Source organism: Felis catus, chromosome B3, assembly GCF_018350175.1.
Source record: "Felis catus isolate Fca126 chromosome B3, F.catus_Fca126_mat1.0, whole genome shotgun sequence".
Lineage (NCBI taxonomy): Eukaryota > Metazoa > Chordata > Mammalia > Carnivora > Felidae > Felis > Felis catus.
In genome coordinates this window covers 108651082-108664620 of record NC_058373.1, presented here as the reverse complement: position 1 = coordinate 108664620, position 13539 = coordinate 108651082, and the positions used below count along the sequence as shown (strand labels likewise).

The following is a 13539-nucleotide window of genomic DNA, read 5'->3' as shown; positions in this document are numbered from 1 at the left end:
TTCTGATTCCTTCTTCCTGGCATCTCTTGGATGAAGTCTAGACAATTGCTATGTTAAAGGAGCAGCCTAAACGACTTTGACCTTGGGAATCACTTTATCAAAAAGTTAAATGTGTGATGTTATTCTAAAGTTGGAAAAGCCCCTAAGGTTTGCAGAAAAGGGGAGGTGGGGCCAAGAGACGTTGCTGTTTAGATACTCTACTTAGGGTAATAGCCCATGAGTTGCTGTGTCATTCATCATTTTACAGTTATTCTAGAGAAAGTTAATGGATAGGATGCACATCATACTTATATGGAGACTTTAACTGAAAAGGTCACAGAATGTTTAACAAAAAAAGGACAGGAATACAAAGGAAACAGTAAAGGAGATGGAGGAAATTGTAAAGGGAATACAAGCACATTATTTCTCTACTGAAAATCTAGATGGAGAGAACTTGTGAACATAAAAACCCTAGAACCTACCTCCATCATCTCTAATTTCTGCCAGTTTGTGTAGAGGGACCACTCCTCCCATCTGGGGCATTTTAGTCCTAGGTTATACAGAGATATTGTCAATAAGCCACCTTTTCACTGGACCACATGTGATTGTCTCTCCATAATTCTGATCAGCTCAATACTTCTGAAGTATTAATTCAGAAATTTTCTAAATTACCACTCTCCTGTTTTACTCAAAAGTCAAAAAGATATTCAGGAAATGATGTGCTTTAGACTGAAAATGCCCTCCAAACCTAAAGTAAATGAGGACACTGATGGTCACAAGAAGTGACTGGTTCCAGATGCATTCTCTCCCGCAAACGCAGAGTTGTTCATGGTCATGGTTTCCACGTCCCACCAGCCCAATGATGCACTAGCCAACTGCCAGGACTACAGAGGTTGGCATCACAACTGCTGGTCTCCACAGCTGTTACTTCTGAGGGAGAAGCGGACATATGGAAAGTAGGGTGAAGGAATAATTCAGGAAGCATGAAAGACGCAGTGAATTAAATAGCCTTTTATTTGGTAGTATACTTAGTTGGGCACGAATTTCACCCATTTAGAAATCACGTGCACTCCATGTTTTAGCTTTTAGGCTAAAGGGAAGCAAACACTCACCAGTATTCAATTACTATGGCAACATTTCTACCTCTCAGTTAGAACCCTGATTTAGGACATTTTGTGCATTCGTCAGTGCCTACCCTGTGCAGAGAGCCTCCTGAGCAACAATTTTCAGCCTTGCTAGCCTAACTCCCATAGCTGTCATATTACTTTAGTTCAACAGACATCCAGTGTGTCTCTACCAAATACCCAGGCTGTATTCTAGGGATTCAAAGATGAATGCCATAAGACCATGGAATGCTTACAGCCAGCCAACACTCATCCCTGGAACTACACTGTAAAAGTCTCTCTCTCTGCAGTGCTTTTTCAAGATTTCTCATAAGTCATTCTCATCTTCTGTCTTTTCTACACTTCATTAGGGAGGGAATTTTAAATTTTTTTTTTCAACGTTTATTTATTTTTGGGACAGAGAGAGAGAGCATGAACGGGGGAGGGGCAGAGAGAGAGGGAGACACAGAATCGGAAACAGGCTCCAGGCTCCGAGCCATCAGCCCAGAGCCCAACGTGGGGCTCGAACTCACGGACCGCGAGATCGTGACCTGGCTGAAGTCGGACGCTCAACCGACTGTGCCACCCAGGCGCCCCAGGGAGGGAATTTTAATGCACATTAAAGTTTCCAATTTCCAACGATAGAGTCTATACTTAGTAGTTGTATCTTAAATAACTATTTTGAAGTACTGAATCACAAGTCCCCCATTAATATTTAGGAAAAAGCCTAGCCATGACATACTTATATGAAACCTAGCCATAAACCAATGGCCCACACATGAATGAGTAAAGTGAATAAACTGACATACTCACGAATCATCTTTAGGTAGATCAATTCCTAGACACCTAGGAATTGGCTCCTCCCATCTATGTTGGCTCCTCTTGGCTTCAGTGTCAGAGAGTGGTGAATTGTGGGCTTGTCCATAAATTGGGAGAGGTTGGTGGAGAATGCCATCTTCTTAGAGCCAATGAACCTCATGCACAGATTTAGACAAAGACAGAATCTTTGGCTCTTCTCCCTAGCCTCATTGTGCTACTCTGTCAAAGGACATAGTAAAACATGAACTATCCTAAAACAATGAAAACTGTGTGTTGCCTACAAATAGCCACAGTCTGAGAAATACACTGTATTGGCATCTTTTGAACCACAAAGACGTAAGATTGAAGAGGTAGCTGTTATTTTAACCCTGCTATTAACAATGACAACAAAATCCTTATTATTAAGTCCCTGCACTTTGTGGCTGGTCACTCACCTCTCATCATCATCATTCAGATTGTCTGGTACTGATCAAATAAATCAATCCATCCATCACCAAGTGAAGAAGCACCCTAGACTTGATCTCCAGATCTGTTCACAGTGTCTCCCAATCCCTCCATCTTTGCATCTCATCCAAGAATGAGAGGAGAAAAAGTTTGGGTGGGATCTCAAGCTAGTGAAAGATGACTCTCCCTGGACTACCACTGGTTGCTAAGAAACTGCTAAACTCCCTGCTTCAGGTGAAGGCCCTTCTCAATGTGGCCCTCACCTGCTACTTCATCTTCTCCCACCTCACCTTTACCAGAAATCATTTTCCCCCATATGGCTAAGGCACTAACCTTGGTCAACTCTGCTGATAACATTTACCGTACATGAAAGTTTTCCCCACTCCTTTGCACTGGTTCCTATAATACCTATTCTCTGAGGATCACGAAAATTCTCATCTCCCACTGACAGGTCACAGTGCTGTGTCCAGCTCAGCTCTGAGCTCTTATAGTATCTCCACTCTCTGGATGACTCTTTTGACAAACAAATCATCCTGCCTGTGACACTTCTTGTCTCAAAGCTGGACAGTTGTTTATTGTTGTATTTATTCTGAATGCCTTGCCTTCTAAAACGCACAGATCCTGGTTCTCCTAAATTAGACCACAGAAAGCTTGTGTGAGTGCAGAAATAAAAATGTTTTTAAAAATACATTATCTTGAAATAAGCAAGAACTACCACCTGAATCCTGAAATAAGAAATCAAATATTTTTATCCTTCGCAGAATCATAGGAATAGAGGAGTTAAGTCTTCTATATTCTGTTGCTTTTTCTGTACTTATCCACCCAACACTGGATTTCTTTATAGATATATTTATAACATTTTTATGTCTCCCCATTAAGGTTATAAATCTCCTTAATATCAGTCTATGAAATATCTTATTTCTTTAGAATATTCAGAGTGATGCACAGTAACTGTTCAATAACTATTAACCCCAGTCAAATGATTAAACTATGAAATCTGAGTTGCCCTATTTTTAAAACAGAAAATCATATGTAGCTTTTAATAACAGCAAGAATTTGCCTGAATGATACCAATATTAGTCTGGCACATGACTGGCACTCACTGGAAGGAAAGGAGGGAGGGAAAGTGGAGGGAAGGAAAGAGGAAGGAGAGGATGCTATGGCTTGTAGCTTATGGTGCAGAATATAAACTGAATATTAATGCTATTAAGCACTGTTATCAGGTACAGGTACAAACAGGATACACATTTCCACTGTTAAGAAATAGAATTCTAACTCTTTGCTTCCTGTGTATATTCGATATTTATTAAAATATATGTCATCTTTCTCCCCTCCCCCATCTACTTAGATATCAGCAAAATTATTTTCCATTTACCTACAGTAGCAGAAACATTATTCAAAGTAACCACATTTTACTACCAGCAGGAGCAACATTTAACAAGTAACATTTTGCCTTAGAAAAAGAATCAACAAAAAGCCAAATTACTGAATAGTTGATGTAAATTATTAGAAGCCAAAAACATGCTGAAAATTTGTAACTGTGCCCAGAGCTACATTTAAGCAAAAAAATCATTACTTCTACTTTGAAGAAAAAGCTTCTAAATCAGAAAAGCAAAGAAAGTCAGCTGAACCTTTCTCTGAATTATTTGGCAAAAAGCACATTTAGTAATATTTTATACACAAATGATGCCACTTTTCCAAGGTGCTCAAAATATTTTGCAAACAACCAGTCAGCTTCAGAGTATCATGATTAAACCAAAAGCAGTGTTTATGCCTTTGCACAGGAATAAAACTCAATGCTCACAGTAATTGAATTATGTAGAAAGTCATTCAGATCCCTTCTCACCCCTGACCACCCCCATCTATTCTCCTATAGGTCTGCCTGCTCCCAGATCCTGCACTAAAATAGAAACTGATTTTCCTATCTGGGACTTTCCGTAAAACGTAAAGAGCAAACCTAGGCATGTCTGGCTGTCACTCAGGAATAGATCGATTCAAAAGGTGATTAAGGACATTTTCAGCTGGAGCAAACTACAGCTGGCTTTACAGATAACAATTACTCACTGATAATTGTGGTGTTTGAAAATTACTACTGTTTCCAGGGACGTCCACAATTCCTCATAGTTTTCCGGGACTCAGAAGAAATGACTGGCAGCCTCTTTTCTACAACATGACAAGTCAGAGCTTTCACAAACTCAATCAGAATTGATTTCTGATGGCAAATAAGCATCTAAAAAGATGCTACACATCACATGTTGTCAGAGAAACGCAAATTAAAACCATGAGATACTATACTTCTATCGTCCAAATTCCAGAGCACTGACACCACCAAAGGCTGGTGAGGGTGTGGAGCAAGAGGAACGCTCTATATGGTTGGCGGGATGCACAATGGTCCAGCCTCTTTGGAAGAAAGTTTCACAGCATCTTAAAAACTAAACATACTTTTATCAAAGTTTCTCTTTATTTGTTTAATCTCTACACTCAACATGGGGCTTGAACTCAGGACCCTGAGATCAAGAGTCACATGCTCTTATGACTGAGCCATCCAGGAACCCCAAAACTAAACATATTTTTATCATATAATCCAGTAATCATGCTCCTTGTTATTTACCCAACAGAGCTAAAGACTTGTTTGCATGAAAACCTGCACATGGATGTTTGTAGTTTTATTCATAACTTCCAAAACTTGGAAGCAACCAAGGCATCTTTCAGTAGGTGAATGAATAATCTGTGGTACATTCAGGAAATAGAATGTTATTCAGCTGAAAAGAAATGAGCTATCAAGCTATGAAAAGGTAGAGAAATCTTAAATGCATATTACTGATAGAACACAGTCTTCAAAAGTTACACACCATAAGATTCCAACTATCTGACATCCTCGAAAAGGCAAAACTATGACAACAGTAAGATCAAGGGTTGGCAAGGGTTAGTGAGAAAAGGATGAATAGGTGGAACACAGAGGATTTTTAGGGCACTGAAACTACTCTGTATGGTACTATAATGGTGGATACATATAATTACACATTTGTCCAAACACAAAGAATATACACCACCAGGAACGAACCCCAATATAAAGTATGGATTCTGGGTGATAATGATTCATCAACGTAGGTTTTGTCAGTTGACAAATATAACACTCTGGTGAGTGATGCTGATAATGGGGGGAGGCTATGTATATTGGGGGCTAAGACGTATGTAGGAAATTTCTTTATCTTCCCAATTTTCCTTAGTGTATAAGAACACAACTGATTTCTGTACATTAATTTTGTACCCTGCGACTTTGCTGAATTCATGTATCAGCTCTAGCAGACTTTTGGTGGAGTCTATCAGATTTTCCATGTATAATATCATGTCATCTGCAAAAAGTGAAAGCTTGACTTTATCTTTGCCAATTTTGATGCCTTTGATTTCCTTTTGTTGTCTGATTGCTGATGCTAGCACTTCCAACACTAGGTTAACCAACAGCGGTGAGAGTAGACATCCCTGTCGTGTTCCTGACCTCAGGGGGAAAGCTCTCAGTTTTTCCCCATTGAGGATGATGTTAGCTGTGGGCTTTTCATAAATGGCTTTTATGATCTTTAAGTATGTTCCTTCTATCCCGACTTTCTCGAGGGTTTTTATTAAGAAAGGATGCTGAATTTTGTCAAATGCTTTTTCTGCATTGATTGACGGGATCATATGGTTCTTATCTTTTCTTTTCTTAATGTGATGTATCACAGATTGATTTGTGAATATCGAACCAGCCCTGCAGCCCAGGAATGAATCCCACTTGATCATGGTGAATAATTCTTTTTATATGCTGTTGAATTCAATTTCCTAGCATCTTGTTGAGAATTTTTGCATCCGTATTCATCAGGGATATTGGCCTGTAGTTCCCTTTTTTGCCTAATCTCTGTCTGCTTTGGGAATCAAAGTAATGCTGGCTTCATAGCTTCTGCACGGCAAAGGAAACAATCAACAAAACTAAAAGGCAACCAACGAAATGGGAAAAGATATTTGCAACAACATATCGGACAAAGGGCTAGTATCCAAAATCTATAAAGAACTTACCAAACTCCACACCTGAAAAATAAATAATCCACTGAAGAAATGGACAGAAGACATGAATAGACACTTTTCTAAAGAAGACATCCAGATGGACAACAGGCACATGACAAGATGCTCAACGTCACTCCTCATCAGGGAAATACAAATCAAAACCACACTGAGATACCACCTCACACCAGTCAGAGTGGCTAAAATGAACAAATCAGGAGACTATAGATGCTGGAGAGGATGTGGAGAAAATGGAACACTCTTGCGCTGTTGGTGGGAATGCAAACTGGTGCAGCCACTCTAGAAAACAGTGTGGAGGTTCCTCAAAAAGTTAGAAATAGATCTACCGTATGACCCAGCAATAGCACTGCTAGGAATTTACCCAAGGGATACAAAAGTGTTGATGACAGGTGCCCTTTGTACCCCAATGTTTTGGGGGTTTTTTAATTGTTGAGAGACAGAGACAGAGCACGAGCAGGGGAGGGGCAGAGAGAGAGGGAGACACAGAATTGGAAGAAGACTCCAGGCTCTGCGCTGTCAGAACAGGGCCCAATGCGGGGCTCAAACCCACTAACTCTGAGATCATGACCTGAGCTGAAGTCAGACGTTCAATCGATTGAACCACCCAGGTGCCCCTGTACCCCAATGTTTATAGCAGCACTTTCAACAATAGCCAAATTATGGAAAGAGCCTAAATGTCCATCAACCGACGAATGGATAAAGAAGATGTGGCTTAGATATACAATGGAATACTATTTGGCAATGAGAAAGAATGAAATCTGGCCACTTGCAGCAACGTGGATGGAACTAGAGACTGTTATGCTAAGTGAAATAAGTCAGGCAGAGAAAGACAGATACCATATGTTTTCATTCATATGTGGATCCTGAGAAACTCACCAGAAGACCAACGGGGAGGGCGGCGGAGGGGGAAGTTACAGAGAGGGTAGGAGGCAAACCATAAGAGACTCTTAAATACTGAGAACAAACTGAGGGTTGATGGGGGATGGGGAAGAGGGGAAAGTGGGTGATGGGCATTGAGGAGGGCACCTGTTGGGATGAGCACTGGGTATTGTATGGAAACCAATTTGACAATAAATTACATATAAAAAATAAAATGTAACTCTAATGCTCACTAAATACATAAATACATAAATAAATACATAGATAAATAAAATTAATCCTTAACCCACCATCTTCATAGAAGCTACTGAGGACACTGGCCATAGGAAAGCACCTACTCCTTCCCCTACAAATATCCACACACATCCTTGTTCCTGGTTTCTGAAATACTCCCCCTTATAATATAAAAGCACTGTAGCTCACTCTTTTGGGTCATTCATATGAGTTGCTCTTTCCTAGTGCTCCCCCAAAGACAACCCATGATTGCTTTACCACCTGATACCTCTAGACCAGATCCTTTCGCTATTCCTCCCACCTAAAACTCATGAAATCAAAACTATGATTTGGAATGCAACATTCAATGCTGCCTTTATTATTCCCAGCTTCCAGCACTCTTGCTATTCCTTATCTCCTGAAATCCTTACCACTTTTTCAGTATTTGTATTTAGTGTTTTGGGGTATTTTCATACTTTAGTATTTGATACACGAATTCATGAATTTAAGATCCTGCATCTAAAGTTCTAAGAGAATCATGCCATTACAAATAGGGTCAATTATATACCTAAGCAGAAAGATTAGTTCAATTTCCAGAGTGGATGAACTTCAGACTTTTATCCTCCCAATAATCAAGCTAGTACTCTAGGTCAGATCTACTTTAGGATATAGATAAGAGGTAGCTAAACTGTTGTTCTAAAACCCTAACCCTTATCTCTTAGCCTCACTCTGCATAGGAAATTTTCCAATCACATTTCTAATATTAGAATCATACCGTTGTTATTTAATGTAATATCCTATGCTTATCTACCTTTTGCACTACTGTATCGTCTTGAAATTTTCAGAATTCCTGTTTCTCTGACTCCCTCCCTTCCTCTCTTGATTAAGCTCCCAAAGGCAAACACAATGTGTTCTTCTCACCTCCCAAGGCCTATAGCAATGCCTGGGATATGGTGAACGCTCAATTGATGTGTGTGGACAAACCCATTCAATGTGTGAGTGAAAAAATTAATAGCATATTCAAGAGCATATTCACTAAACATGTCAACTCCCTTTTACCTTTTTTCTATGTGTGTGCATTTGCAACTACTGCCAATACATTTCAAACATACAGGGTGAAACAATGTAGATAATAGTAAAGGTGAAGTATTGTCCATGTAGACTTGGCTGGGATCTCAACAGAGCTTCTCCTTGGAACACGTCTCTAAAATCTAAAGTGAGGGCACCTGGGTGACTCAGTCAGTTAAGCATCCAACTCTTAATTTCGGCTCAGGTCATGATCTCACATTTGGTGAGATTGATCCCGCGATGAGCTCTATGGTGACAGCTTGGGATATTACCTCTCCTCTGCCCCTCCCCAACTAGCACTCTCTTACATGTGCTCTCTCTCGCTCAAAATAAATAAACTTTAAAAATCCAAAGTGAAGAGGGCAGGGCATGGACTGAATTGCGTCCCAACAAAAATTAATATCTTCGTCCAAACCTCCAGTATTTTAGAATGTAATTGTATCTGGAGGTAGGGTCTTTAAAGAGGCAATTAAGTTAAAATGAGGTGATTAGAGTAAGCCCTAATCCCATATGGCTACTGTCTTTACAAGAGGAAATTTGGATACACATAACAGGCAGAGTTAAGACTGTGTGAAGACAGCCATGGGAGAAAAGCCTCAGAAGGAACCAAACTGACACCTTGGACTTCTGGCTTTCAAAATTGTAAATAAATTTGTTTTCCTTCCCTTCCCCTAATGTTCATTTGTTGAGTTTCTCAAATTCCACATATGAGTGATTTCATGAGATAGCTTTCTCTAACTTATTTTGCTTAGCATAATACGTTCCAGTTCTATCCATGTTGTTGCAAATGGCAAGATCTCAATTTTCATCACTGAGTGGTATTCCATTGTGTGTGTGTGTGTGTGTGTGTGTGTATACACATACACATACATATATATATACACACACACCATATCATATTTATCCATTATATACACTATATACACATATACATACATATATATACACACACTATATCATCTTTATCCATTCATCAGTCGATGGACATTTGGGCTCTTTCCATAATTTGGCTATTGTTGATAGTGGTACTATAAACATTGGGAGGCAAACCATAAGAGACTTTCAAATACAGAGATCAAACCGAGGGTTGCTGGGGAGTGGGGCAGGGAAGGTTCGGGGGGTGGGGGCTGCGTTAAATAAGTGACAGGCATTAAGGAGAGCACTTTTCAGGATGAGCTCTGGGTGTCCTATGTAAGAGATGAATCACTGGGTTCTACTCCTGAAGCAAAAACTACACTGTATGTTAACTAACTTGAAAAAAAAAAATTCTGTCATGTAAGCTACCCAGTCTGCACTGCTTTTTTATGGCAGCCCAAGCAAATTAATAAGCAGGGCATGGGCTGCTTTAGAAGGCATAGGTGCTTCATACAGTGAGGTATTTTTCATAGAAGATATGAAGGAAACCATCATGGTTGTCTATAATATGCCTGGGTGCAGTGCTGGGTTGTTCATGAGAATTATCCTTTTAGCTACTCACAAAACCATATAAGGTCATATTATTAACCCAGTTTTTAAAATAAGTGAGTTCGATAGATTGAGAGGCTTTCTAAGGATATTTGGCTGATTTACTTCAGAAACAGTTTCAATAATGCCTAGGTGACTTCAAAGTCCATATTCTTTTTTTTTTTAAACATGTTTATTGTCTGGACATACATATAAATTCACCACATAAGATGCTATTCTCTCATTTCCCCATCTTCTTCCTCTTCAACACCCCTGAATTAAAGAACATTACACCTTATTAAAACTTCACCCAAATGACCAGACAATGCTCCATCTGTATATTCTTCTGTGTTTGCAAGCTGCATGTTCATATAGCCATCTGCAGATACCAGATAGCTTTTGTACTCCATTCCCCACTTGAGTTTCACCATCACTGGCTTTCCTGTTAATCCATTCAGGAAAGATTTGGGATTGAGGGGCAAATTCATCTCGACTACAAGCAAATGCTGCAGGCCACTCAGCACCGACCCAGCTGTTGCCCGTCCTTCCTGACTGGAGTAGCTATGCCTGAGCGCAAATCGCAGCGCTTCCAGGGTGAAGATAAATGTCCATATTCTTTTTTGAACAAAGTCTATGTTCTTTACAACTCCTCCAGAATAAAAGGGCTCTGATGGCTGAAGGTCTGGGACAAAGATGCTCCTATGTCCACAGGCAGGAGAACATCCCCACGCACAATCTGGAGATAGACTGGAGGTAGCTGATATTTTTTAAATCACATCTCTACAATTATAGTATGTGCCAGAATAGAAGATGCAAGTTTTCACACTCAAAAAATAGAAAACATAAAGAAAAATAGAGAAGGTGGAGGAGGGAGAGATGGAAATTTCCGAAAGTAACTTTGCATCAATTGAAGGTAAAAAACCTAAAACCAAAGCACCCAAGATTCAGCGTCTTGTTACTCCATGTGTCCTCCAAAACAAACGTCGGCATACTGCTTGGAAGAAGCAGTGCACTAAGAAAAGTAAGGAAGAGGCTGGAGAATATACTAAACCTGTGGCCAACAGACTGAAGGAGGCCAAAGAAAAACGCCAGGAACAGATTGCCAAGCTCTCTGAGAGCTTCTGAGTTCAGACAGAAAGGAGATTTTTCTAAGAGTAACAAATAAATAAGATCAGACATCAAAAAAAAAAAAATAACCTTATTTCTGCAGTGCATTACTAGTATTTGTTTTTAATAGAACTGCATGTATGGTATGAAATTTCATTTACCAGTAATGTGTGTTTTGTTGTCTAATATTACCTGATACACAGTGAATATATTTTTTAACTGTGATTATCTATTTTCCAGGATTAGAATGCTAATATCCAAAAATATCATAGTATCATATCCAGAAAATACTATTTTGCACCTGGACTCCACTATATAGTACAATATATAAATAATATATTTCCTTTAAATGTATTTTTATGATAGCGTATCATGGATTGTACTTTTTCCCCCAAATTATCTCTGAAAATTTGAGATATATCTTATATATCTCTGTGTCCTACATATGAAAAGTGACATTAGGGAATTTTTAAGTTAAAAGTCATTTAAATTCCCTACCCCTTTCATTTGTACACATTAGATGTGCAGAGATTAGGTTCAATTTAGCAAACATTTACTGAGCACTAGAGAAATGATGATGACTAAGACAGTTGCTAGCTGTAAAGAGCTTACTTCTGGCCAAAGTAAAACATGAAGAGCAAACTATTTTTCCTTGTATTTGGATTTACAAGGTACAAAATAAAGTATCCTTCTTTATACTTAACCCCCCAAAGTGCCTACCAACCAGTTTTCCTGTTTCCTTATAGTCTCACCAATTACCAATTCTAATAATTTTAATGTTATATTGAGTCAAGATCCATGATTTCTAAGGCAAATTTTGAATCTTTCAGGACATTCTGATTCTTGCCAATTGCTCTCTCTAGATAATACTACAACAGAAATTTCAAGTATGTGGATTTTTTCTTTTAGAATATTTAAGATAAATTTCAGAGGGGCTGAATTGCTGAGTCAGTTTTTACTCTAAGAATATTGTTATTTATAAAACCATGATGCCAACATCCATTGCAACTGGAGTATAATGGTTAAAAAAATTCACTGCATATTTTCTAGTAATGAGGTTTATCTATGAAAAAAATGTTTTGGAATTGAATGAGATTTTAAATGTACCTTAAATTTTGTTCAAATTTAAATCTCTGTAACTCATATACAATAAACTCTCCTGTATTCTAATTTGCACTGTTTCCTGAAATTAAATGTTTATGTCATATGCTGATTTATCTGTTTCAGTCTTAAGATTTTTTTCGTAAAATTAAACACAGAATTATTTATTAATCAAATAGTCCCACTACCATTTGGCTTATAGATTCTTAAAGGATTGTTGTGTTAATGGTACATTTAAACAGGTTTTGAACAACCAAAGAAACCAGAATCCTGAGAATATTTTTATTTTTTTAATGTTTTTATTCATTTTTGAGACAGAGAGAGAGCATGAGCAGGGGAGGGACAGAGAGAGAGGGAGACACAGAATCTGAAGCAGGCTCCAGGCTCTGAGCTGTCAGCACAGAGCCCAACGCGGGGCTCGAACTCACAGAGTATGAGATCATGACCTGAGCTGAAGTAGGATGCTTAATTGACTGAGCCATCCAGGCACCCTGAGAATATTTAATACTTTCCACAAAGATTTGGGATGGGGGGGGAGTTTAATGGCTATGGCAACAAAAGCCATTAATACCAGCTATCCACTCACCAAAGAGGCATGATTTGCTTTCAAAGTGATTGTAGTAGCCAAGTTTAAAGTAAATCAGAAATAGATAGATAAATAAATAATAAAAACAACCATCTGTTAAAAATTTCTTTACTTTTGTCTTTTCTCGCCATCTACTTTCTCTGTATGAGTAGTTTAACGGGATTAATGTGAACATCTGAACATGCTGTTTTGCACCAAGCTCACTTAGCCTTTCTTCAAGTCCTTGACCCAGATAAAGAAAGATATGATTTCCAAATTCAAAGAAAGCTTCAATTGGAGGGGAGGAGAAAAATGCTACCTCAGCTCAAAGTCTGATTTCTCTGCTGTCCTACAGTTGTAATTGTAAAATAGAGCTTCACTTAAAAATATCTCCCTTTGTTCATGTGGGAAGGGACCTTGAGATGTCATTTACCACCACAGACCACATGTTATGAGCCAAAACTCAAAACAATAGCCTAACCAAAGACTTTCTTTCCCTTATTTGTCAATGTATTTATAATGACCTTGTAAGTGCTCAAAGGTCACATGAATATATACACAAAATCAATTGCCTAAGTTTCATTCATCTCTTGGTCCCTGGGCAATCTCATCTAGTGTCAAGGCATTGACAGGATTTATGTGCTGTCCACCCCCCGCCCCACTTCTGTTTTCAGATCTTCTCTCTTTAATTTAGTCTATTTATCCAAGTGCCCATAAACCTCTCTCTCAATACACATTTCACAGGTATTCTAAACTCCACAT

At 38.7% G+C, this 13539-nt stretch overlaps 1 protein-coding gene across 1 annotated transcript; it reads right to left on the bottom strand.

The window, feature by feature from the left end:
* Window positions 1–9764: 9764 nt before the first annotated feature.
* On the bottom strand, window positions 9765–12506 carry LOC109500869 (small nuclear ribonucleoprotein F). Its single transcript, XM_019833103.3, has one exon. The coding sequence runs from the start codon at window positions 10490–10492 to the stop codon at window positions 10283–10285; it is 210 nt and encodes a 69-aa protein (XP_019688662.2). The 5' UTR covers window positions 10493–12506; the 3' UTR covers window positions 9765–10282.
* Between the last annotated feature and the right edge of the window lie 1033 nt (window positions 12507–13539).

What these genes read in the sequence shown, in the direction of transcription:
- LOC109500869 (XM_019833103.3), bottom strand. Translation starts at nt 10,492, where the DNA reads ATGAATTTGCCCCTCAATCCCAAATCTTTCCTGAATGGATTAACAGGA.